The sequence below is a fragment of the Acomys russatus genome, chromosome 26 (assembly GCF_903995435.1).
Source record: "Acomys russatus chromosome 26, mAcoRus1.1, whole genome shotgun sequence".
Lineage (NCBI taxonomy): Eukaryota > Metazoa > Chordata > Mammalia > Rodentia > Muridae > Acomys > Acomys russatus.
Genome location: NC_067162.1, coordinates 10,564,001 through 10,590,012, shown reverse-complemented (window position 1 = coordinate 10,590,012; position 26,012 = coordinate 10,564,001). Strand labels below are relative to the sequence as shown.

General features: G+C 53.8%; 2 protein-coding genes across 2 annotated transcripts; one reads left to right on the top strand and one right to left on the bottom strand.

Moving 5' to 3' along the window:
• The first annotated feature begins 83 nt into the window (after nt 1-83).
• Cc2d1a (coiled-coil and C2 domain containing 1A) lies at nt 84-15,348 on the top strand. Its single transcript, XM_051168729.1, has 29 exons — nt 84-368; nt 1,775-1,910; nt 3,990-4,102; nt 4,194-4,259; nt 4,477-4,611; nt 4,703-4,925; nt 7,171-7,289; nt 7,483-7,555; nt 7,659-7,730; nt 7,822-7,952; nt 8,021-8,093; nt 8,736-8,869; nt 9,246-9,357; nt 9,443-9,615; nt 10,986-11,108; nt 11,194-11,252; nt 11,327-11,443; nt 12,214-12,287; nt 12,358-12,416; nt 12,503-12,554; nt 13,008-13,107; nt 13,182-13,272; nt 13,400-13,537; nt 13,625-13,686; nt 14,179-14,242; nt 14,325-14,451; nt 14,645-14,721; nt 14,806-14,853; nt 14,930-15,348. Exons 1-29 carry the CDS (start codon nt 309-311, stop codon nt 14,948-14,950), a joined length of 2,832 nt encoding a protein of 943 aa, XP_051024686.1. The 5' UTR covers nt 84-308; the 3' UTR covers nt 14,951-15,348.
• A 529-nt stretch (nt 15,349-15,877) lies between these two features.
• Podnl1 (podocan like 1) lies at nt 15,878-23,715 on the bottom strand. Its single transcript, XM_051169330.1, has 10 exons — nt 23,698-23,715; nt 22,714-22,935; nt 21,486-21,579; nt 21,083-21,147; nt 20,855-20,964; nt 20,058-20,214; nt 19,537-19,652; nt 16,961-17,618; nt 16,118-16,266; nt 15,878-16,041 (listed from the first exon to the last, which is right to left on the bottom strand). Exons 1-10 carry the CDS (start codon nt 23,713-23,715, stop codon nt 15,909-15,911), a joined length of 1,722 nt encoding a protein of 573 aa, XP_051025287.1. The 3' UTR covers nt 15,878-15,908.
• Nucleotides 23,716-26,012: the final 2,297 nt, after the last annotated feature.

Genomic DNA, 26,012 nt, shown 5'->3' with positions numbered 1-26,012 from the left:
AGCACCGGCCCCGCGCCTTACGCACGCTCCGCCTCCTCTCTGCGCCACCTCACGTCAGGCGCATGCGCGCTCACGCACTGGATGCCGGGAATTGTAGTTTAGTTACAGAGATTCCCACGAATCTACTGGCCGGGCTCCTGAAGGCCAAGGCGGAAGCAGGGCGGCCAAAACTCGAGAATCTCAGGGGCCGGGAGCAGAGAAGGGACTCGGAGCTCAGGAAAAGCGCGAGCTCCGAGACCCAGCTTTGCCGAAGAGGAAGGGCAAGGCCAAGGTGCTGGGGCCGGTAGTACGGGCTTCGAGCCTGGAAAATGCACAAGAGGAATGGACCCCCAGCACCCCCGGGCCGAGGCGCTGTCACCGCCCGCCAGGTGAGTGTGCGCCTCTCTGCCCACCGAGGGGTCCCTTCTCACCCTTCCTCAGAGCCTCTCCCCAGCCTTCGTCACACTCACGGGGAGTGCCCCACCCCCCAGAAAAGCCTGAACCTCGCCAGCAGGTGAACCCTGGTCCCCGCCCCTCCGAGGTGAGGCTCGCTCCCCGACTGTAAGGCCTACTGGCTTGGGCTATTCAGCTTCTGGCTCCCCACCCTGGTTTCGGGGAACACCTGTTGCTGCAGCAGTTCCAGGCGGGAAGGGGAAGCGATCAGACCGGCTTTTCAAGCCTTTGCATCAGCTGGGTCAGGCCACACTCTTCACTCCCATTGCACAGAGTAGGACACTGAGTATCGGAGAGGCAGGCATCTAACCAAGGTCATAAGGATGAACAGCCTGGCTAGACAGAAATGTCAGTCCAGACAGGAGTACAGGAAAACCTGCATGCCTGTAGGCCAGCGCGGTACTCCCAGATCCAGAGCCTGTGGGAGTTTGATTTGTCCCAGCTTTGAACCAAGCACCCAGGGCCTAGCCCAGTGGCCAGGTGCGAGTCTATCTGACCACAGGCTCGCTCCTGTTCTTGATACGTTTGAAAGATGTATTTGTAGCTCTGAGCCTCAGTTTGCCCACCTGTGGAATGGAGACCAGCAAGAGTCCTTAAATCAAAGGACATTTGTAGAGACTTATTGAAATTATTATGGAAAATGCTAGATTATAGTGCTTAATTATTATTCCCAGTAGGTGGAGCCATGCATAATTGCCAGTATTTGGCCAGTTTAGACTTACTGAAAGGGTAATTTCACGTAACTTATCACATTCTGTTGGTCCTTAGCCAAAACAGGAGGGCAGGTCTACAGGCAAGACCCAGCTTCAACTTGTCGTCAGGGCTTTCATTTTTATTTTTACTTTAAAAAAAAACATTTATTTATTTATTATGTATACAGTGCTCTGCCTGCATGTCAGAAGAGGGCATCATATCACATTGTAGATGGTTGTGAGCCACCATGTGGTTGCTGGGAATTGAACTCAAGACCTTTGGAAGAGCAGCCAGTGCTCTTAACCTCTGAGCCATCTCTCCAGCCCAGGGCTTTCATTTTTAAATTCTTTCCCTTGGGCATGCTGGAGGTGGAACCCAGGGCTTTGCACATGCTAGGGTTCCGGTTAGCACTTTTTTGATGAGTATGCGTCTTCCATCCCCACACTGGTGCATTCTAGGCAGGGTCTCTGCTGCTGAGCCGTGTTGCTGCGTGATATATTCGTCCTTGTCTCTTGGTCTCCCCATGAAACGGCTCACTCTTAGAGATTTGGTTCCGGCGTCCCACGCGAACTCTCTGGATCCGCCCTGGCCACCTGGGGCTGAGTGGTATGTATACAAAGGTGTGACTGGACCACGGTTGTCCCCACAGCTTGGTTTGCTGGTTGACTTCTCCCCAGACGGCCTGATGATCCCTGAGGACGGAGTGAACGAGGAGGAACTGGAGGCGGAATTCTTGGCTTTGGTGGGGGGTCAGCCCCAGGCCCTGGAGAAACCCAAAGGCAAAGGTGAGAGTGATGGTCAACACGGTTGCGAGCATTTATGGAACTTCCGCTTTGGGCAGTACTTGGAGCTGAGCACTGGGCTGGATGTAGGGCAGGAAAACAGGAGCCCCCCTGCCCCCCCCTACCCCCCACCCCCCTATTCCCCACCCCACCCACCCACCGCCACCTTCCTGGAGTCTAGGGTCTGGGCGACAGGGTCAGCTGGGCCTTTTCCAGTGTGTTTCCTGCCTCATTTTTCTGCCTTTTTTTTTTTTTAAAAAGAACTTTTTTTGTGTGTGTATATGTCTGTGTGTACATGCCACATGGCCAGCAGAGGGCGTGAGATTCCCCAGAGCTGAAGTTACAAGTGGTTGTGACCCACCGCACGTGGGTGCTGGGAACCAAACTCAGCTCTTCGGCAAGAGCAGTTTCCACTCTTCACCGCCATCTTCCCAGCCCCTCGCTTGTGTGCTTTAATGTGAGTGATCTCACTGTTCACAGTGGCCCTAAGCAAAGGACTGCTCGGTGTTTCAGAGCATAGATAGTAAATCTGTGCCTCTGGAAAGTAACGCGTGCGTCAGGTGGGAGCCACAGGTCTGTTTGGTCACCGGTCCGTTGTGCACTGGTCAACGTGCAGGAACCCTCTCCACAGATGCACACAGAAGGCAAGGCTGTGTGTCATTACTAAAACCATGGCCAGAAGGCCACTGAGGTGGCTCAGTGGGTAAAGGATCTTACCTCAAACCTGACAACTCCAACTCTGGGTTTGATCCTTGCAGTTCAGTCTGCAGGACCCACATGGTAGAAGGAAAGAATGTTCCCTTGAAAGTTGTCCTGTAGCCGGGCGTGGTGGCGCCCACCTTTGATCCCAGCACTAGGGAGGCACAGGCAGGCAGACCTCTGTGAGTTTGAGGCCAGCCTGGTCTACAAGCAAGAGTCCAGGCCAGCCAGGACTTACAGGAGAAACCCTGTTTAAAAAAAAAAAAACAAAAACAAAAAACCAACCAAACGAAAAAAACCCCGCCTTTAATCCCAGCACTTGGGAGGCAGAGGCAGGTGGATTGCTTTGAGTCCGAGGCCAGCCTCGTCTACAAAGTGAAAAGTGAGTCTAAGACAGCCAAGGCTACACAGAGAAACCCTGTCTCGAAAAACCGAAAAAAGAAAGTTGTCTTCTGACCTCTACACATGTGCTGTAGCACCCAAATGTGCACTGGGCACATGCACACACAAACACTAAGTAAATGTAAAATGCTACTTTAATTGTATTTCCCAGCATTTAATATTCAACTCTTGTAGAACTTTACAGACCGCCGTCTCCTTAAAACGTAAGCGCCATGGCAACAAGATGCCATAGATACAGCCCCCCATTTGACTCATGGTTTTGTTTGCTGTGTTTTCACCTACCCACATCCAGCGTGGAGGTGATTAAATGGTCAGATTCCAGAATCATTGATAAGCCCAATTGCAGGATGTTCTGAGTGCCAGGATAACATCTCTGCCACCCTTCCTAGGATGTGAGTCATCCCTCCTGTCCAGTGTAGCCATGCTGGATCTGCCACAGGGGAGTTCTAGGAGTGATCTTGGCTGTCCAGCTTATCTGACAAAGCTTTATGTAGTAGCCTCCCCCACCCCTCACCCTGCCCAACTTAGTTATAACCCCAAGCACAAGGGTGGGAATGCAGTAAAGGTGCCAGTGCACAGGCCCAGGGATGCTGTTATCTGCGGATGAGGCAGGCGCAGCTGTATGCTTTGCCGCTCCAAGAATTTAATTCACCTTTAGATAGCTGTTAAGCTAGCCCTGTGCTGAAGCCAGGGAGGCTCAGGGTCACCCAGTGAGAACACTGCAGAGCTGAGGTTCACACTCAGGGTGCCCGGCAACAGAGGGAGAAATGGGTGCTCGGGGGTTGTGTTGGCGGATGATGGATGGTAGATAGCATCAGACTAACAGAGCTCCAGGACAGTGGGATATGCCACAGAGCTCAGGGAAGGGCATCTGCTGTTCTGCTGTTTGCCGTGGCTCTTCTTGGGGGCCATGAGTGTGAGGTTGGGCGGTCAGGGCTCTGGGCGGATCCCGCCCTAGCTGAGGCTTCTTCCTGCCTCCAGGTCCCCTGCCAATGGAGGCCATTGAGAAGATGGCCCAGCTCTGCATGAGAGACCTGGACGAGGACGAGGAGGGGACTGATGAGGACGATGTGGAGGCTGATGAGGACCTGCTGGTGAGCACAGGGCCAGGATGGGTGGCAGCGTATCATCCCAGTGCCCTGTCCAGCAGCCTCTGCCTCCTACCCTGGCCGTGTGTCCCTGCAGGCAGAGCTAAATGAGGTCCTTGGAGAAGAGCAGAAGGCCGAGGAGCCCCTGATGCCTGTGGCCCAGGTATGCCTCCCATAGGTCACACAGATACCCACAGCCTGGGGTTCAAGGCTCACCTTTCCTTCATTGCACATGTGACCTTGGACACAGGTGACACGCTACCTCTGAACTCTGGACTGTGATATCTCCATCACTGGGGTCAGGGAAGATTGGTCCAGGGGTTGGCCAAGGTAGCCTAAGTGGGGTCAACACCCAGTTTGTATTCCCAACCCTCCTGTAGCAAAAGCCTTCAGGCCCCAACCCAGGAGTAGAGGCCACACTGCAGGAGAGGCTAGCCCTCTACCAGTGTGCAGTGGAGAGTGCCAGGCAAGCTGGGGACAGTGCCAAGATGCGACGCTATGAACGGGGCCTCAAGGTGAGCAGGATAAGGGCTGGGTGCTGGGACCCCACCTGGACCCTGAGAACACCGAGCTAACCTCTCAGACTCACATTGCATCCTGTTTCAGACGCTGGAAAACCTGCTGGTCTCTGCCAGGAAGGGCAACATCATCAATGAAGCAGACATCCCACCCCCTGTGGCCTCAGGGAAGGGACCAGCGACTGGGCACAGCAACACCCATGCTACTCCCCACCTGGCTTCTGTAAATCTGTCCGTCCCAGAGTCTGGCACTACCTCAGAGGCTCCATCTACCACCGTGCAAACCTCTGCCAACCCCCAGATCCCCCCAGGTAAATGGTGGGTATCTCCAGGGAGATTTGGGGTCTAAGTGGGCTCTTCAGAGACATCAAAGTGTAGGCTGTGCACACAATGGGGTATTATTTAGCCATAAAAAGAATGAATTTATTTTTAGCATATGCTCTAACATGGAAGAACCATGAGGACATGACTTTTGTTTGGATGGTTTTGGTTTTTTGTTTTGGGGGGTTTGTTGTTGTTTTTTTTTTTTTTTTTTTTTTTTTTTTTTTGAGACAGGGATATTCTGTGTAGCCTTGGCTGTCCTGAACTCTCTTTGTAGACCAGCTGGCCTCGAACTCACAGTGATCTGCCTGCCTCTGCCTCCCAGGCGCTGGGACTAAAGGCATGTGTGCCACCATGCCTGGCTTTGTTTTTGTTTTCTTACTCATGAGGACATGATGTTACGTGAAGAAGCTGTAGAAGACAGAGACACTAACTCATTCATGGGAGGCCTGGGGCTGTCACATCACGAGGACGGGGAATGAAGTGGCAGGTGGCATGCTGGGGGGGGAACAGGAGGGAATGTTTAATGGAGGTGGAGCTTCAGTTTGGAGAAATAATTACAGAGATGGTCCAGACGGCTGTACCACTTTATGGATGTGTATAAATGGCCCGAACTGTGCACTTAAAGGTGGTTAATAGAACTGGCCGTAGTGGCACATTCCCTTAATCCCAGCACTTGGGGTGCAGAGGCAGGCAGAGCTCTTGAGTTCAAGGCTAACCTGGTCTACATAGTGAGTTCAATGAGAAAGTGTCTCAAAAAGTCCTCAAAATTGAAGAAGATACTTGATGTTGACCTCTGACCTCTACAGGTTCACATATCCACACATATAATAGCACATACACAAAACTGTCGTTACAGTGAGTCAGACACGCTGGCACATACATGGCAGCCTTTACTCCCAGGACTTGCAAGCAGACCACTTTGAGTTTCAAGGCTAGCCTGGTCTATATAGCAAGTCTAGGCCAAACAGGACTATATAAGACTGTGTCTCAAGAAAAAAAAAAAGAGGAGGAAGAGAAAGAAAAGAGGAGAAGGAAAAGAAAAGAGGAAGAAGAGGAAGAGGAAAAGGAAGAAAAGAGAAAGAGGAAGAAGAAAGAGAAGAGATGGCTCAGCAGTGAAGAGCATTTATTGCTCTTGTAAAGGACCCAGGTTTGGTTCTCATATGGTGACTTACAACTGTCTGTAATTCCAGTTTCAAAGGAACTGATACCCCCTCTGGCCCCTAAGGGCACCACGCATGCATGTGGCATCCACACGTACCTACAGGCAAAACACTCATACACGTAAAATAAATCTAAGAAATGTTTATTAAAGTAAATGTTGATGAGTTTCCAATCACTTTTGAAAAATAATTTGTTTATTTTATGTATGAATGCTTTACCTGCATGTACCCCTGCAGGCCAGAAGAGGGCACCAGGTCACATTATAGATGGTTGTGAGCCACCATTTGGTTGCTGGGAATTGAACTCAGGACCTCTGGAAAAGCAGACAGTGCTCTTATCTGCTGAACCATCTCTCCAGCCCTCCAATCACTTTTTAAAGTTGGGGTTGGGGGACTGTGCATGCTATGGAATGTATGGGAAGTTCGGAGGGTAACCCATAGGAGTCGGTTCTCACCTTCTACTATGTGGGCCCCAGAAACCAAACTCAGGCCACCAGGTAGTGGCAGGCGCTTTACCTGCTGCCCCTTCTGGTGAGAAAGACTAGTATGAAAGTTAGATGTAATTTGGTGACCATGCAGTTGCCTACTTGTGTGAGGCCCTCGGTTCCACCATTAGCCCACAAGTACCCAGAAAGAGGCTTGCATGGTCTCTTTGTAATGCTTATAGTTCTAAGGTACTGTGAGTGGTAACCTTGGCTACTTTTTAAATTTAAGATGAAAACCATCAGGGTTTCAAGAATTCTGGGGGCGCCGGGCAGTGGTGGCGCACGCCTTTAATCCCAGCACTCGGGAGGCAGAGGCAGGTGGATCGCTGTGAGTTCGAGGCCAGCCTGGGCTACAAAGTGAGTCCAGGACGGCCAAGGCTACACAGAGAAACCCTGTCTCGAAAAACCAAAAAAACAAAAAAAAAAAACCCAAACAAACAAAAAAACCTGAGTGATCTTGGCAGAAGGCTTGGTCTTTGAACCTCAGGCTTCCATCTATAAAATGGGCTCAAAACTTGGTTGTGAGACTCATATAGTTTGTGTGGTGGGCTCGGCCCAGGCTCCTTGTGTGTTACTCTTCCTTCTAGATCCCTGCAGCCCCCTAGCCCAGTTGCAGAGCCTCCAGCGTGAATACAAACTGGCTGCACTCCATGCCAAGCATCAGGGTGACACTGCTACGGCCACCAGACACTTGAGAGTAGCCAAGGTGTGTTTTGGTCCACATACAGGGCCTAGCAATGGAGGGAGCCGCTGCTCTCTGCCTGTATCAATAGCTCAGTATTGGTAGAGCATGGGTTGGGTGGTCCTGGGGGGAGGGGAACCCTCTGCAGGGCAGGGTATGAAACACCCCTGGGGTCCTGGTAGTCCCCTCCCTACCTATCTTATTTTTTTTTTCCTAGAGTTTCGACCCTGTCTTGGAGGCCCTGAGCCGTGGGGAACTGGTGGACCTGTCCCGCCTGCCCCCTCCACCTGGTGAGTACCTGTCCTATGCTTCTTCCTGCTCCTACTGTTCACTTCAGTGCTGCCCAAGATCACCAAGCAAGCCCCTCACTGGACTGACCTTCTCTGTCTCCAGACCAGCTGTCCCCAGAGCCTTCCCTGCCAGCAGCCCAACCTTTGGGTCCTGCCTCGGCACCCACCAGGCCAGGTAGGCTGCTACGATCCTTTGAGGTGGGCAGACTGGGCCAGGGCCTCACTGTCCTTGACCCTTAACCTGCTTCCCACTTCTTCTGGCCCAGAGGTTCCCCAACCCCCAAGGACCCTCCTGGAGGCGCTAGAGCAGCGAATGGAACGGTACCATGTGGCTGCAGCCCAGGCCAAGGCCAAGGGTGACCAGCGGAAGGCACGCATGCATGAGCGCATTGTCAAGGTGTGTAGGGGGCCGGATGAATGCTCTGAGGACCTCTCTTGGCCCCCTAACACCTCTGTGCCCTGCAGCAATACCAAGACGCCATTCGAGCCCACAAGGCAGGCCGAGCTGTGGATGTGGCTGAGCTGCCAGTGCCCCCAGGTAGGCCCCACCCCAAATGTGTTTCCTCCCAGGTAAGGTCTGTCCCAGGGTAGGCCCCCGTCCCACTCCTTCCTCTTGGCCTTTGCTGGTCTGTTCCTGCTTATGACCTGCTTCGTACAGCCATGGCTGTGCACTCAGGAGCTTTGCAGGCCTCTTAACCATAGTGAAGTGAGTCATGACAGAAATGTTTGCATCAGGGAAACTAGAAAGCTCTCCAAATCAGGAGTTGTTCTGGGGCTTGTTCTGTCTTCCAGCTGTCCTCCTCCCTCCCTATCTCCCTTGGTTCTGCTGAGTCCTCTGCAGAGTAGAAACCTGAGTTCTCAGCTGCCTACAGGTCTTCTGTGGAAAGTGGAGGGTGCAGGTCAGACTTGGTGGGCAGGAGGGTGCAGAGCACTTACCTAGCACACGTAAAGCCCCAGGGCCCATCTCTGGTGTGCAGAGAGCAGTAAGACTGGCATGGTACACACCTCTAACCCCAGAAGCTGAGAGGCTGAGGCAAAAGGACTGTAAGCACAAGGCCACTCTGGGCTACAGTAAGGCTGTTTCAGGAAATCAACAAAAAGAAGCGAATTCCTTAGTGGGAGGAGGGGGTTGATGGCCTCCAACAGTGGGGGCCACTGACCAGGCCACTCTGCCGCCCAGGTTTCCCCCCAATCCAGGGCTTGGAGTCTGCAGAGCCCCCCCAGCAGAGCCTGGTGGGGGTCCTGGAAACTGCCATGAAGCTTGCCAACCACGATGAAGGCTCGGATGAGGAAGAGGATGAAGCTCCTAAGAAGGTGCAAGGGTCAGGGCTGAGGTGGGGAGTGACAACATGACAAAGTCCTGGGAGGTCTGGCCTAAGTAGGAGTGAGGCAGCCTCATAGCCTAGGCCTGCCACTTTATGGCATAGGGCTCTTGACAAGCCTTTTTGCTCCCTGGACCTTAGGGCACAGAATAGCCTCCTTGTGCAGAGCTGTTGCAGAGGGGAGGTATGTTCAGTGCTGAGCATGAGCCAGCCCTGGGGAGGCTGAGGCAGAAGGATCAGAAGTTCAAAGTCAGCTTCAGCTACATAGTGTGCTTGAGGCCAGCCTGAACCACAGAAGTAGGTTCTGACATCTGGGAATGAGTGATTGTAGACGTTGGGAACACCCTGACCTCTCTATTCCTCTGTAGCAAAACACTCCTGCTGCCCCCACAACCCAGCTGAAGTCCTCGCCCTCTAGGGTACCCCCTTCAGGACCAGCCCCAGCAGGCAAAGCTGCCTCCAAGGGCACATCCACCAGGGGTAAGTGCCCCACCTACCCTGGCTACCCAGGCCAACCTGACTGCAGTGGGCTGAGCAGCCCCCGCTAAGGCCTCCCCACCTTCAGCCCAGCAGCAGCTGACCTTCCTGGAGGGCCGGAGGAAGCAGCTCCTGCAGGCCGCGCTGCGCGCCAAGCAGAGGAACGATGTAGAGGGCGCCAAGATGCACCTGCGCCAGGCCAAAGGGCTGGAGCCCATGCTGGAGGCCTCTCGCAATGGGCTGCCTGTGGACATTGCCAAGGTGAGGCCTCTGCACCCATGTGTGCCGCCTGTGGGCCCCTTAGCACCATGTGATCTAGAATGTATTGGTCATCAATTAAGCTACTGTGACAGATAGGCCCTTGGAAGACAGCAGTTGAAAGGAGACAGTTATTTCTTGCATGTCACTTAGGACAGCCTGGGCTCTACAACAGGATGCCTGTGGGGCCCAGGTTTGCTTTTCATCTTCTTAGGGTCTTGTCCTATTAATGGACCACTGACCCACTGCCCCGCGCCTATGGAAGGGGTGGGACAGAAAGGACAGTGGCTTAAAGGAGTCATGCAGGCGCTGGGAACACGCTGACCTCTTTCTAGTCCTCTGCCCCCTGCTGCCTCCAGAACCTGTCATTTTGCTTGTCTCTAATTAGCCCAAGCTAGCCACGTAGTCACACCTGGTGCCAAAGGATTCTGGGGCTGGTAGTTTCTTGTGGGGAGCAATGCTGCGTGCCATTACTAGGAAAGAGACACTATGCTCTGGAGATGGCTAACAGATTCTGTCCTTTGGGTAGGGCTGTTCACTCAGAGCATCATTTTTGTCTTGGGGGCCTGCAGTCATTCCCACCTCAAAATCAGGCAGAATCCCAGGATCCCTTGTATGATAGCAACATCAATGACAGAAAATCTGTATGGAGCACACACTGGGTCCTGGGAACAAATGTTGAGCAAAATAGACAAATGCCTCCACCCTTATGGGGCACATGGGGCATACATTCTAGCTAGGGAGACCACAGCGACACACAGGTAAATCTAGAGCTTTACTGTGGCCCATGGCCTTGCATGGTTTGCCTCGATCCCTCCCTCCTTCCCTCCTTCCCTCCTTCCCTCCTTCCCTCCTTCCCTCCTTCCTTCCCTCCCTCCCTCCCTCCCTCCTCAGACACCAGCCACAATCTAGCCATAGGGTCTTTGCATGTGATTTTTCGTCCCCGAATGCTCCCCCAGGTACCTGTTGGCTCACTCCCTCCTCTTAGATTTTTGGTTCTATTTTTTCGATGTAGGGTCTCTGTACACAGGCAAGCCTTGAACTCACTGTGTGTCCTGTGCTGTCCCCAGACGTTTGACTCTTATATGCCAAGATCACCATGTGTGCTACAGTGCTTGGCTGTCTGTTCACTGCTGCATCCCCAGCTACAAAGCAGGGCCTGCACGTGTACATTACAGGGCTGCACAGCCAGGGGTGCCCAAAGGATGGTTTTGTTATGGTAGGCAGTATAAGAACTGAGGGAAGACCCCACACAGGAGATAGAATAATGGCCAGGGTTGATGATAGTGCCCCAGAGCAACAGGCAGAGAAGATGACACAGAACCAGACGGGCTGCTCCTAGTCAGCCAATAGGCACTTTTCATCCTCCACAGGTGCCACCTGCCCCGGTCAACAAGGACGATTTTGTACTGGTGCAGCGGCCTGGCCCGGGCCTGTCTCAGGAGGCTGTGCGGCGCTATGGGGAGCTTACCAAACTCCTGAGACAGCAACATGAAGTAAGTCCCCAACAGTCGCCCTGTCCTTGTCCCCTTGTACTGTTCCTCCTGGCCTCCCACCCATCCTCACTTCTTTGCCCTGCAGATGTGTCTGAACCACTCCACGCAATTCACCCACTTGGGCAACATTGCTGAAACAATTAAGTAAGTGCCTGCCTCACCAGTGCCTGTGCTGGCAGTCCAGCTGGCCAGGGCCTATGCAATACCTTCTCCTTTAGGTTTGAGAAACTGGCTGAAGACTGTAAGCGGAGCATGGACACCTTAAAGCAAGCCTTTGCCCGCAGTCTGCCCACACCTTCAGCCCGCTTTGAGCAAAGGACCTTCAGTGTCATCAAGTAGGGCCCGAAGTCCCCTGGGTATGGCTGGGGAGGGATGGACACTTCTGGAAGCTGTTGTGGCACTTGATCCTGGTCAACAGGGAGTGGATGGTGGGAGATAAGACAGACATCCAAAGGCTTTTGCTGACATGGGGCAGACACTCAGGAAGTAAGTGTTAAAGGAAAGGAAGACGTTAGGTGTGTAGCTTAGCTGGTAGAATCCACGGTCAGCATGCATGAGATCCTGGGCTTCAGGGCCTAATAAACCCGATGTACAAGCCTGTAACCCCAGCCCTGAGGAGGCAGAGGCAGGAGGATCAGAAATTCAAGGCCAGCCTTGGCTACATGGTGAGTTTGAGGCCAGCCTGTGCTACACAGGACTTTTATCTCAAAAGAAAAGGATCCTCCAACCACTGGAGTTCTGGCTGGCACTCAGTGGGACTCCAGGAATATAGAATAAAGAGCACAGATAAGATGCTGCCAGGTACATAGTAGGTGCTCAAATAAAACTGGCAGATGAGGGCCAGTGGGGTAGGTGAGCAGGGAGAGGGGCATGTGCATATCACACACAGCAAATACAGGAATACACAAGCAAACGGAAGTAGGCGCCAGATAAATACACGAGCACTTAACAGAGACCCCAGTAGCCAGGCAAGGGAGGCCCAACTCCATAGCCTGAACCCAGCAATGGCACCCCACAGTCTGGAGGGCTCCCTGCTCCACTGAGGGAAATGAGAGCTGCAGGTCGGGGCTGAGGTGCCTACCTCTGTTTCCCTGCCTACTGACAGGATCTTTCCGGATTTGAGCAACAACGACATGCTCCTGTTCATCGTGAAGGGCATCAACCTGCCCACACCCACAGGTGAGGGGACAGCCCCCAGGCAAGGGTGGGCTGGTCTCTCTGCCATGGTCTGACCCTTGTCTCCCTGCAGGGCTGTCCCCCGGGGACCTGGATGCCTTTGTCCGGTTCGACTTCCCTTACCCTAATGTGGTAGGTTCAACCTTTAAGCAGATCGGGGACCAAGAAGTTCAGGTCTGGTCTGGGCCCCAGTCATTTCTGTCTCCTCCCTGATACAGGAAGAAGCTCAGAAAGACAAGACTAGTGTGGTCAAAAATACAGACTCCCCTGGTGAGTCGCCTTGCCTTCTGCAGAAGATAACCTAAAAGTAGGGCCAGAGTAGAACTGTACCTCAGAGGTACACCCGAGCATGTACAGGCCGTGGGCCTCCACCCCAGCTGCCTAAGACACCAAAACAACAATGACTGAAGAAAGGAGCTGCCTCAGCAGGTGAAGCCATTGCAGTGCAGGCAGAAGGGTGCAAGTTTGGATCCCCGGATGAGGCATGACAGCATGCCTCTAACCCCACACTCCTTCAGTGAGGGGGAGACAGCAGGGCTTGTGGGCCACACTGCAGTGCACGGCAATGAGTGAGACCTTGTCTCAAACAAGGTGGACAGTGAAGACTGACACCTGAAGCTGCACTCTCCTCCAGTTGAACATACGTACACAGCGTGCACACACAAAAAGGCCGTGTACACTCCCACACAGCCAGCCTCTTTTCTTCCCTCCTTCCCTGCATAGAATTCAAGGAGCAGTTCAAACTCTGCATTAACCGCGGTCACCGTGGCTTCCGAAGGGCCATCCAAACCAAGGGCATCAAGTTCGAAGTGGTCCACAAGGGGTGAGCCGGGGTCACAGGTTCTGGGCCCCCAGTGCCTGGAGCAGTATGCCAAGCACCACACCTTCTCCTCACAGGGGGCTGTTCAAGACTGACAGGGTGCTTGGTACAGCCCAGCTGAAGTTGGATACGCTGGAGACGGCTTGCGAAGTCCATGAGATCCTGGAGGTAAGGCAGGCGCTTGCAGTCTCTCAGCGCCCTGGTTGCTGTTACCAGGGCCATCGCTGACACTCCCGAGGGCTCCTGTTGGAAACTGCTGCTTTTGACCAGAGCCCCACTTCTTACTCCTACCTAGGTTTTGGATGGTCGCCGGCCCACAGGTGGACGGCTTGAAGTGATGGTCCGGATCCGGGAGCCACTGACAGCCCAGCAGTTGGAGACGACAACTGAGAGGTGGCTGGTCATCGATCAGCTCCCAGCCACTGTGACCACAGTGAGTCCCCTGCCTATCAGTCACCTCTGTGGGCAGAGCTGGGGCCAGGGACTCAGGACTCACAGGACTGCCTCTCTACCGAAACAGGTCACTGGGCCCAAAGTAAAGGTACCTCCCATACCTGCCTCTTCCAGGGAAGCAGGGACTAGGTAAGTCTGGCTAGGCCACAGTGAAGGGGCTCCTCACTTGTCTCAGTTCCTTCTGTAGTTTCTATCAGGCCCATCAGACCATAACCTGTGTGACTTAAACCCATTCTTGACACCCCTTTTCTGGGGGAATTTACTTTAAAAGCTTCTGCTTGACCTTTAAGACCTTGTATGATCTGACCATTAGGAACATATTTAGCCTCCTCTTTCTTCAATCTTCTACTTTTCTTCTGTCTCTGTCTCTCTTTGTCTCTCTTTCCCTCAAGCAGGCCTCAAACTCATTCATGGCCCCCCGCCTCACCTTCCTGAGTGCTGGGATGACAGGCATAGCCCAGAACCTCCAGCATCAGGTCTACTCTTTCCTGGTCTCTGGACTTGTTGAGGCCCTTTGAGACCCCCTAGCCCCACCCATCCTCCCTGTGCCTCTGCCTAGCTGACTCCTCTGGGTCCCCACCACTTCGTCTGTAGGCCCTCATCGTCCTCTCTACCCCACAGGTCCACACGGCCCCTGCATAGCCTCAGTGTGCTGGCCTTTGACCAGGAACGGCTGGAGAGGAAGGTAGGTGCCTGTCCTGCTGCACTCAGGGGGTGGGCCTAGGGACGGGCCCCAGATTGGCTCACACCCTCTTTGTACCCTCCAGATCCTTGCTCTGAGGCAGGCACGCCGGCCTGTGCCCCCAGAAGTGGCCCAGCAGTACCAGGACATAGTACAACGTAGCCAGTGGCAGAGGGCACAGCTGGAACAGGGGGGTGCTGGCATCCGCAGGGGTAGGCGCAGGAGTGGGTCTGGGGATGGGTGGGTCTGGAGAGGGAGGATCAAGGAAGGGGCTGGAGAGAGGCCTGTTTTCTAGGAGAGAGGTGTGTGCAGTGGGTAGGGAACTGAGAATCCCATGGAATGGGACAGAGACAAAAGTGGGGAGAAGCAGCTGCCTAGCCCTGACCCCCACTGCCACTTCTCAAGAGTATGCTACCCATCTGGAGCGCCAGCTGCACTTCTACACAGAAGCCGCCCGGCGCCTGGGCTATGACGGAAGCAGGGTAAGCTGGAACTAGGTGGGGGGGCGTGCTGGGTTACAGAGTCGGGGTCATCCTGGACTGTCAGCCAATCACCCCTCCCCCTAGGAGGCTGCAAAGGAGGCATTGTACCGGCGGAACCTGGTGGAGAGCGAGGTAAGCGGCCACAGAGGTGGGGGCCCCCTGCATGTGGTGGTGGTGGTGGTCCCCTGACCCCCTGTGTCTCCCTCAGCTGCAGCGACTCCGCAGGTGAGGCCCATCCCTGGACCACAGGCCCCACAGCCCAGTGCAGGCAGAGCTCCAGGGTCACCGAGCAGACAAGCAGACAATCAGCGGACAGTTGGTTCTGGACTCACCCTGTCCAGGCCCCCGGCCACAGGGGCATCGGGACAGCACCCTCACCCCGGCCTGGCTGGTTGAGCCTTGCAGAGTCCTGTTGCACATCCAGGAGCATCTGGAGCCGGGAGGGCAGCTGGGACACAGCCCAGAGGGCCTCTGCGAGCACTTTACATCCTTCCCTCCCCAGTCTTGACCCACAGCCCTCTCCAAAGATGCCTCTGAGCTGTCAAGCTCAGCTGGCTCTCTAGGGACTGTGCCAACCCTGTTGCCCCCACACCCCCAGGGCCAACACAGAATAAACAGCCAAGGCCACACTGCCTCGGCTTTGTCTTTTTGCCTTGATGTGGCCCCTCATAGTGCCTGACCCAGGCCTCCCCACTCAGCCTAGTGCCCTGGAAAGGACTGGGTGAGCCTGTGGCTTGAGCCTTTTGGGCTTACACGGTAAGGCTGGACTCTGCAGGACACTATTTGGAGACCTGTGTGTCTGTTTCAGGCCTTCCACATCAGTCGTAGGCCATGGGACCCAACTGACTTACTATCCTAAAGCCCTGTCTCCCCACTTGGACTCGGGGATGGAAAAAGACACTGCTTAGAGATGCAGGGGAGAGATGGATCCCACTGGGCACTGAGTCCCATGTGAACATGAGAGGAGGTCTACTTTATTTTTCCCATCACCATCTGTGGTGGAGGGGTGTGGTCTGCACCCCAGAATGTTCAAGTCAGCATGCTTCCTGCTTCAGCCCCTGGCCGCCTGTTGTTCTCTGGCCAGCTCTGGGCAGACTAGGCCCAGCCTCCAAGGCCCCAAATGAGAACCTTCACAGTCCGCAGGCCACTGGAGGTCGGGCCAGGCTACTTGGCTAGCCCTTCCGGACTCAGGGCCCCTTGCCCTTGGGTGGCAGCTGGACCAGGACCTGTTCCGGGTTTTCTGCAGTGTCGACCACACGTAGGTGTGAAAGGCCCAGGAAGGCCTCGGCTGCGATGCTTGTCATATGTAGCTTGTTGGCCCTGTGCAGAAAGGCAGGGCTGTTAGGGCAGTGACAGGAAAGCGACTGGTCATCATCCAGACTCCCCTGCCCCTCACCTGAGAAAGAGGGCACGCAGGTGGGGTGTGCTGAGGAAGGCTTCTGGGCCCACATGGCTGATCCGGTTAGCTTGCAGGTGTAGCTCCTCCAAGGCCTCAGGCAGATCAGGGGGCACAAAAGATAGCTCATTGTGGCTCAGGTCCAGCACCTGACAGGTACATAGCACCATGGCAGGCTCAGGCACCCCAAGGGCTTCCAGCCCCTCTCCTCCCCAGTCCTCTCTCTCTTCCATCCCTAGCTCAGGCCTTCTCCAGATCCCTGTTCATTGATGGCTGCCCAATCCCTTCACTTCAGACACCCACTGCGCCTCTTCTGTTTCTGTCTTAGCCATGGGAGGTAGATGTCTCCACCTGCGAGTTTCCTTTCTCTTCCTCCAAATCCCCCACCCATCCCCCCCCCCCCCCCCCCCGACTCCCCCTACTCCCAGCCGCTTCCTTTCTTCTTTCCTCAGCTGGCTTCAAACTCAATCCTCCCGCAGCCTCCCTACACTGTGGAGCCAGGCACAGTCCCCACACCTGGCTCCGCTCCTCCTCACGGTCTATCTTCTGCGACTACCCAAAGGGCCTCTTACTCTAACTGGGATGTTTGGGGTCAGAGAGGGATAAGGAAGGGCCCTGTCTTGTGCCCAGCTGAATGGCCCGAAACTAGAGGCCACAATCTCTGGGTAGAATGGAGGAGTGAGTGCTCAGAAGTCTTTCACCATGAGGTGGGAACTTAGCAACAGCCTGACATGGTCTGTTTTAGCCAGCTCAGGCTGCTCACATGGGGCTCTGTGGTATGCTTAGGCTCAGAGCTGGCCCAAAGGTGGGGTGGAGATAACCACATTGCAGTTAACCCCTGACCTGCAGCGCCTGCAGCTCGTGCCAGGTGCCGGGCCCAATGTCGCCCACGCGGAGCCGGTTGTGCGCCAGGCTCAGCTCCCGGAGCTTATTCAGGCCGACCAGCTGCTCCGGCTCCAGGGCCCGCAGTTGGTTGCGTTGCAGTCTAAGTATTCGCAAACTGGCGGGCAGGCCCTCCGGAAGCCGGCTCAGCTGATTACCAGTCAGGTCCAAGCTGCGCAAGGCACGCAGGCGGCGGAAGGCGGCGGGATGCACGCGTGCACTGGCCAGGCGGTTGTAGGCCAGGTTGAGCTCGGCCAGGGCTCTCGCGGAGACCAGATCCCGCGCGCCTAGGGCAGCCACGCGGTTGTGGGGCATCACTAGGGCCTGCAAGTGGCGGGGCAATGCCGGGGGCACGCGCTCCAGCCTGTTGCCGTAGAGGTGCAGCGTGTGCAGGGCTCGCAGAGGCCTCAGCGTCCCAGCGGGCAGCGCCGAGGCCCCCAGCCGGTTGTGCTGCAACAGCAGGTAGCGCAGGCCCCTTGCTCTGCGCAGCCTCACCGCTTCCACTTGCTGGATACAGTTGCGACCCAGGTTCAGTATGGTCAGGGATCCTGGTAGACCCTCAGGCACTGTGGCCAGCTGGTTGTGGGACAGGTCCAGGTACTCAAGGCTGCTCAGCTTGCTGATGGGAGAGAGAGGGGGCGAGGGGTGTGTGTGATGGAATGGTCACTTTCAAGACCATAGCTCTTACCAGAAAGGAAAAGAAATGGTTTTAGGGACTCATTTAAACATCAAGTTGAAAGTGATGGAGCAACGAAGCTAGGTTGATACGGCATAGAAGAAATGCATGTGGTGCCCAGAGTGGCCATGGACATAGGTATTGAACCCCAGCATTCGTGAGGGGAGCCACGAGGATTGTGAGTTCCATGGCAGCCTGCACTACATATAGCCAGAGTTTAAAAACAGGGCGTGTGTGGTAGCGCATGCCTTTAATCCCAGCACTTAGGAGGCAGAGGCAGGCGGATCACTGTGAGTTCGAGGCCAGCCTGGTCTACAAAGCGAGTCCAGGACAGCCAAGGCTACACAGAGAAATAAAATAAAACAGAGTTTAAAAACAAACAACAGGGGCCACGCCTTTAATCCAGCACCTGGGAGGCAGAGGCAGGTGGATCGCTGTGAGTTGGAGGCCAGCCTGGTCCACAAAGTGAGTTCAGGACAGCCAAGGCTACACAAAGAAACCCCGTCTCAAAAAAACAAAAAAAACCTAGGGTGGGACTGGAGAGATGGCCCTGCAGTTAAGAGCACTGGCTGCTCCTCCAGAGGACCAGGGTTCAGTTCCCAGCATCCCCATGGCAGCTCACAGCTGTCTTAATCCCAGTGCCAGGAGATCCACTGTCCTCTTACAGCCTCCATCTTTGAGTACTGCACACATGTGCTGCACAGACATCCACACAGGGAAAACAACCATAAACATAAAAAATAAACAAAACATTGTGGCAATATATCCCTAGTCCCAGCAATCAAGAGGTAGAGACAGGTGGAGCTGGATGAGGTGGAGGGCAGTCTGGTCTACACAGCAAGTTCCAGGACAGCCATGGCTACACAGAGCGTGTCGTTTTGTTTGTTTTTATTTTTTATTTTTTGTTTTTCTTTTTTCTTTCTTTCTTTTTTTTTTTTGAGACAGGGTTTCTCTGTATAGCCTTGACTATCCTGGACTTGCTTTGTAGACCAGGCTGGCCTTGAACTCACAGCGATCCTCCTGCCTCTGCCTCCCGAGTGCTGGGATTAAAGGCGTGCACCACCACTGCCCGGCTTGTTTTTGTTTTTCATGACTGGGTTTTTCTGTGTAGCCTTGGCTGCCCTGGACTTGCTTTGTAGACCAGGCTGGCCTTGAACTCACAGTGATCCGCCTGCCTCTGCCTCCCAGAGTGTGCATCACCGCACATAGCTAGAGAGTGCCTGTCTGAAAAAACAAACAAAAACAACAACAACAAAGAAAAACAGTGGCTCTCTCTTGTCACTTCCTCAGCTTCGTTCCCTCTGTTTGTCCCCCTGGGGTCCCCTTTTCTCCCTTCTTTCTCTCCCTTCCTCCTTTCTACAATAAATCTTTTTATACCAAAAAAAGTGGGTGGGGAATCAGGTGTACATCCCTTTATTCCCATCACTCTGGAGGCATAGACAGGTGGCTTTCTGAGTTTGAGGCCAGCCTGACCTACAGAGTGAGTTCCAGGACATCCAGGGCCACACAGAGAAACCCTGTCTTGAAAACAAAACAAGAACACAAGATCTGAGGTTCCACTCAGAGCTCCCGTCTACCTGTCTAGAGTCCTGGAGGGAGGGACTGGCTGTGGCCAAGTGGTTTTCTTTCCTAGCATGTGTGAGAACAAAAAAAAAAAAACACACAAAAAACCATAACTATTGGGTAAGAGAACCTCAAGCAAGGGTGGCAGGGGACAAGGACACCACAGCATACAGTAATGCCCCTTATGTCATCAGGGCAGCTGGGTGTTCACTAAGTAGTCACTAAATGAAGTCCTGGATCGAGAGTCCTACAAAGGAAGGGACTGCTGCCGGCATGGGACAGATGGCCTTGCACCTACCTGAAGGTAGTCACATCCAGGCCACGATCTGTCAACTGATTATGCTGCAGATACAGCTCACGGAGTTGAGTCTGGAGGCTCAGTGCGTCTCTGGGCACCTTGGAGATGAGATTGTGCTACATAAGGGAGAAGAGAAGAAGAGAGAAGGTCAGTGGTGGATGGCCGTGGAAGCCATGGAAGGTTCTCGAGTGGCCAGGAGTTCCCTGTGCAAGGGAGTGGAAGGGTTTTTGTTGTTGTTGTTGTTGTTGTTGTTTTCATTTTTTGAGACAGGGTTTTTCTGTGCAGCCTTGGCTGTTCTGGAACTTACTTTGTAGACCAGGCTGGCCTTAAACTCACAGAGATCCTCCTGCCTCTCTGTCTCCTGAGTGCTGGGATTACAGACATGAGCCACCACGCCTGGTTACTGTTGTTGTATGGTGATTGTTCTAACATTTGGAATTCCAGACAGCAGTTGAAAGGATGAAAGAGGAGTAGTCCCACAGAGGAGTAGGGAGGGCCCACAGGCCCAGATGTGTGTGTACCTGCAGGTGCAGCCGCTCCAGGGAGGCTGGCAAGCTGGGTGGTAGGTAGCTGAGCTGGTTGCTGGAGAGACTTAGGGTGGTAATGGCTTCTGAACCATGGAAGGCGTTAGACGGCAAGCCGGTGTTGCTCAGTCTGTTGTTGTGGAGGTACACAGACCTGAGGAGAGCCATGCTGCGGCCATCAGCCTCTGCCTGTGTGCACCACCCTCCCCAAGCTGTTGCCCCTGACCCCTGAACTCCAGCTGGGGTTGCCTGTTTGAGAGTGAAGGACCAGCATGTGTGCATGCATGTTCATGTATATGTGTGCATACATGTGTGTATATCACTTGTGTGTGCATGATCGTGTATGTGTGTGTTTGTGTGTGTGTGTTGAGGTAGATGGCATCGGTCCTAGTCTAGTGTATGGTGTATGAGGCTTTGTCTTAGCACCCAAGCTCCCACGAGTCCAGGGCCTTAACCCTAGACTCCACACACAGAGCTGAAGCCGTGTCTTAGGAACATAGCCCCAAACTGAGCTGAGTGCCTCAGATCCCCCCAAAACTGATCTGATCCCTCTCTGACACCCCACCTTCCAGCACAGGGCCATGCCCCAGGATCCCCAGAGCCCTCCAGCCTTTTCTTACTCCCCACCCCCAGAGCAAAGCTATGCCTCAGAGCCTCCAAAACTGGACTGCCCTCTGCTTCTCCTTATGCTGGGCCATGTCCACACTCCCCAGGACAGGCCTGTTTCCCCTTGGCCTCGGGGCAGGATGCTGGAATCAAAGGATGAGGGGCGCGGAGCCAGGTGCTAAGGCTACCGGAGTGCAGGCTTCTCCCCAAAGGTGAGAGGAAAGATCTCCACCACTTCATTGGCAGCCAGATCGGCGACACGCAGGGAGCGTGGCAGGAGCTGGGGCGCAACAGAAAGCTGCAACAGCAACAGCGTCTGGTCCTGGTGCCCAGTTTCCTGCTCCTCAGCCCTCACCCCCAGGTCCCGCCTGCTGGGTGACCCCAGCCAGGCTGTGCCCTCAAGGATACAGGCTCACCTTGTTGTGGGCCACGTAGAAGTTCTCTAGCTGGGTGAGGGACTCAAATGCCTCATCAGGCAGGCCTGGGTGGGAGCACAGTGGGCAATGGATGAGGGAACCAGGATACTAGCAACCCCACTCTGAAGGCTAGGGACTAGCATAGGCTCCTAAGCGCAACACACACACACACACACACACACACACACACACACACACACACACACACACAAACACACACACCCTGTCCTTACTCAAAAGCCACAGCCACCTCCTTCCCCCCAGCCCCCAACCCTCAAAATTCCACCGTGCTCAGCAGTTGTGGAAACCCCCCCCCCCCCCCCGAAGAGCTGGCCACAACTGGCAAAAACGGCGGATGTGGAGAGAGGCGGGGACCTGGTTGTTCCCAGCTTGAGGCTCTCACCCTCCGAGGAGATGAGGTTGCTGTGCAGGTCCAAGGTGCGCAAGCCACTGAGGCGAGACAGCTCGTTGTAGGGCAACTCCTGCAGCTGGTTATTCTGCGAAGGAAAGACAGTCGCACCAAGGCCTGTCCCTTGCTCCTCAACTTGTAACCTGGAGAGGTATCCCAGTGCCAGAGCCCTTGCTTAACTAACATCCACAAGGCCCTAATTAATATCTCCAGAGAGAAGAGGAAGAGGGGGAGAAAGGAAAACATCCGATTCCTTGACCACAAACAACCTTGAGACTTGCAAGGCACTGGGCTCCAACAATTAACACAATTACCCTGAGCCCCCAGGCCACGCAGGCTGCTAATTTGGAATCTGGCCTCCCCCAACACAGGCTTTCTCTATGCAGTAAAGGGTGGCCTCGAACTTGTGTCCATCCTCTTGCCTCAGCATCCTTAGTGCTGCGGTCACCACAACAGACTCTGACCTCAGCCCCCAACACGCTTTTGTCCCAAGTTACCCCGGAGTGCTCCCAGTGACCTCCAACAACACAACAACCGCCCCAGGACTCTGCCTTTTTGTTGGTTTGTTTATTTTTCAAGACAGGGATTCTCTGTGTAATCCCAGCTATAGCTCTGTAGACCAGGCTGGCCTCGAACACATAGAGATCCACCTGCCTCTGCCTTTCAAGTACTGAGATTAAAGACATGCGCTGCCGCCACCGTTGCCACCGTCACCGTAGCCCCTGCAGCCACCCAGCTGTGTTTTAACAAAGTAATTTTACTCCTTCTAAGATGCTGACCCCGTGACACAGGCCATGAGGGCTACTGGTGAGCTACGTGCCCTGCCCCACTGGCCATGTACAGTGTGTTACAGTATTAACCCTTGTGCATATGTGTCATACGACAACAGTTTCTGTAAAGAAAGGACACTATTACACATGAAAATATCTCTTCTTTATATAAGAGAAGTTATTCCACCCAGAAGAACCTAGAAACCTGTGTTTTCTTTCTAAACTTTTAAATCAGGTTTTATGAAGCTGTTCAAATAAATGTCATTGTTTTCCAACAGCAACAACAACAAAAAAAATGCTGACCCCAAACTCAGCTCTCCTGACACTTCTACCTCTAGCATTGGCTGGGCTTAGTCAGAGCAAGGCCATGTTCAACTCTGGCATGTGGACCTCCCCCATGAACCCTGCCTGGACCCTATGCCTCCCTGGGTCTCTGACTCCCCAGCCCTCACCTGCAAGGAGAGGTGCCTAGCAGCTCTGGTGATATTCTCTGGGAATACCCTCAGGTCCAGGCCAGCACAGTCTACCATGTCGTCTCGGGGACAGGAGCAGCGCCAAGGACAGGGCCTCAGTGGGGGCTGTGAGCTGTCACCCAAGTGTGGGAAGGCCAGGTCCTCGCTGAAGGCTGTCGTCCACCTCAGCAGCAGCAGCAGTAGCAACAGCTCTTGAGGCCTCTGGAGTATAGCCAGGAGGTCAGCGGGCTACCTGGTGAGGAGTACCCTTCTGCAGGGCAGGCTTGGCCACCTAGCCTGTAGCAGAACCAGGCAGGGGCTGGGCAGACCCGCCCTCAGTCCCTCCTTGCCCACCTTACCATAGTCAGCCCTGCTGTGCCTTTCCCCTGAGCTTCCGTCCAGCATTCACTTCCTCCAGTGTCTGCTGGGACTACAGCTGCCCTCCATCTCTCGGCATAGGACAGAGGGACACACACACACACACACACAGAGCTAGACCACAGGGTCTGGGGGCGGGGGGCGGTTATACCATCCCCTTCCCCTCCCTGAAGAGGGCAGGCAGAAGGCTGGATAGGGTGGCAGATCCGCCTAGCCCATCCCTCCCTCCCTGACTTCTCCATCCCTACTTTCATAACCTCAGCCACAACGAAGAGGAATGTTTGAGGAAAAGCTGACATCCACTCTATCTGGTATTTGCTCTGACCACAGACAGGAACAGGGGGTGCCAGTGGATAGGGGGGAGGCACTAGAGAGTCCCCAAGGAGATGAAGCCAGCCAGAAGGGCTCAAATGAGGGAGTACTGGGCTTCTGTTTTCATGCCTGCCTGGTAGCCACAGCCCGCTCCCCAAATAGTCACGGCTCTTGGAAAGAAATTCATGTGAGAGGCAGAGGCTGGTGGCCAGCCTTGGGAGCTGGGTCCTGGCCTGCCCACTTGAACCTGGGCACTGTGCCCCAGCTTCCCTTTTAGTAACTGGTCATGGTTACCTCACCTTCCAGAAACATTGCAGACTTTAATAAGCTAACGCAGGTTGGTGGGCAGCATATGGCACAGGTTTCAAGCCCAGCTGGGGAGACTAAGGCAGCCAGTGCCGGCTGTATAAGACCCTGTCTCGGAGCCAGGCGTGGTGGCACATGCCTTTAATCTCAGCACTTGGGAGGCAGAGGCAGGTGGATCGCTGTGAGTTCAAGGCCAGCCTGGTCTACAAAGCGGGTCCAGGACAGCCAAGGCTACACAGAGAAACCCTGTCTCGAAAAACAAAACAAAACAAAACAAAAGACCCTGTCTCAGAAACAAGCAATGAGTTAAATGTATATGAAAGAAAGACTCCTTCCTCAAAGGGCTGTCAAATAAAAGCTCTGAGGCTGGAGAGGTGGTGGTTAAGAGCACTGACTGCTCTCCCCAAAGGATCTGAGTTCGGTTCCCAGCGCTCCTGGAACTCCAAGCTGGGCGGGCGGTCCTCAGCAGTAGGAAAGATAGCCAAGCTGGAGCCAGCCAGAGAGCAGGCTAGCAGGCAGCCTTCCTCCACAGCTTCTGCACAAAGTTCCTGCTCAGGTCCTGCTCCAGCTACCCCCAGCAGCAGATTCTAAACAGCAAGTGTTGGGCTGGAGAGGTGGCTCAGAGGTTAAGAGCACTGGCTGCTCCTCCAGAGGTCCTGAGTTCAAGTCCCAGCAACCACATGGTGGCTCATAACCATCTATAATGTGATCTGATGCCCTCTTTAGCAGATAAAGCACTCATAGACAAATAGTTAAAAAAAGAAAGAAAAAATCTTAAAAAAAAAAAAAAAAAAAAAAAAAAAAAAAAAAAAAAAAAAAAGAAACTAGAACTCCCAAGATTCTAAAGGAGGCTCAGAAAGTGGACGGGCTAGAGAGATTGCTCAGTAGTCAGAACACTGGCTGCTTTCCCAGAGGACCTGGGTTCAATTCCAGCATGCACACGCCAGCTCACACCTGTCTGTAACTCCAGTGTCGGGGCGGAGCTGACACCTTACACATACACACATGCAGGCAGAACACTAATGCACAGAAAACAAAAACCTTCAGCTACGTATTGAGCCCCAAGGCGACCCGGGTGTGCTGGCTAATTTTATGACGTAAGTTAGAGTTGGTGAGAAGGACTCTCAATTGACAAAACACCTTTATCAGATGAGCTTGTAGGGTTAGGCAGCTCCAGCCCTGGGCAGGTGGTCGTGGGTTCTATAAGAAAGCAGGCTGGGCTGGAGAGATGGCTCAGCGGTTAAGAGCACCGACTGCTCTTCCAGAGGTCCTGAGTTCAATTCCCAGCAACCACATGGTGGCTCACAACCATTTGTAATGTGATCTGATGTGCACAGTATACATAACAAATAAACAAAAAATATTAAAAAAAAAAAAAAAAAGAAAGGAAAGCAGGCCAAGCAAGCCGTGAAGATCAAGCCAGGAAGCAGCATTCCTCCACGGATCCTCCACTGGTTCCTGCCTCCAGGTTTCTGCCTTGGGTTCCTGCCCTGACTTCTCTCAGGGATGGAGTGTGACCTGAGAGTTGTAAAAGGAAAGAAACCCTTTCCTCCCCAAGATGTTCTGATGACGGTACTTTTTTCACAGATAGAGAGACCTTAACTAAGACATTGGGCTACATTTTACTCTATCTCAAAGAACAAAACAAAAAGAAAAGAAAAGAAAAGGAAAGAAAAGAAAAAGAGCTGGGCACAGTGGCACACACCTGTAATCCCAGAACTCGGAAGGCAGAGGCAGGTGGATCTCTGTGAGTTCGAGGCTAGCCTGGTCTACAAAGCAGGTCCAGGATAAGTCAAGGCTACACAAAGAAACCCTGTCTCGAAAAACAAAAGAAAGAAAGAAAGAAAAAAACAAAAAGCCAGGGATGTGCAAACTGGGTGTGGAGAGGGTTATAACCTCTAATTCCATGTGTTTGTTTTTTTTTCTTGTGCCCTAGGCCTGTTTTCCGTGTCGGGTTGGTGATTCAGAGGACAGAAAGTGTGGTCTGCCATAGTGTACCCTGCTGTAATTTCTGACATGTAATTGAGACGTGCTGACAACTATATTCTGGAATGTGTCTTGTGATCAGAACGTGGGGAGCCCTCTGTGATAAGAACACCTGTGAGCCCAGCAGAAGAAGGTAGAGGGGGGATCATGAGCCTAAGGGGGTGCACGCCTTTAATTCCAGCACTCGGGAGGCAGAGGCAGGAAGATCACCATGAGTTTGAGGCCAGCCTGTTCTACAAAGCGAGTTCAGGGACCCTAACTCAAAACAAACAAATAAAAACAGATCTAGGCCATGGTAGCTCATGCCTTTAACCCCA

What these genes read in the sequence shown, in the direction of transcription:
- Cc2d1a (XM_051168729.1), top strand. Translation starts at nt 309, where the DNA reads ATGCACAAGAGGAATGGACCCCCAGCACCCCCGGGCCGAGGCGCTGTC. An exon ending in TCCTGAGACAGCAACATGAA is followed by an intron (nt 11,109 to 11,193) that starts GTAAGTCCCCAA and finishes TTTGCCCTGCAG; the next exon opens with ATGTGTCTGAACCACTCCAC. An exon ending in TCCAGGGAAGCAGGGACTAG is followed by an intron (nt 13,687 to 14,178) that starts GTAAGTCTGGCT and finishes TCTACCCCACAG; the next exon opens with GTCCACACGGCCCCTGCATA.
- Podnl1 (XM_051169330.1), bottom strand. An exon ending in CTAGGCACCTCTCCTTGCAG is followed by an intron (nt 21,580 to 22,713) that starts GTGAGGGCTGGG and finishes TTTCCTTCGCAG; the next exon opens with AATAACCAGCTGCAGGAGTT. An exon ending in CAACCTCATCTCCTCGGAGG is followed by an intron (nt 21,148 to 21,485) that starts GTGAGAGCCTCA and finishes GCTCCCACCCAG; the next exon opens with GCCTGCCTGATGAGGCATTT.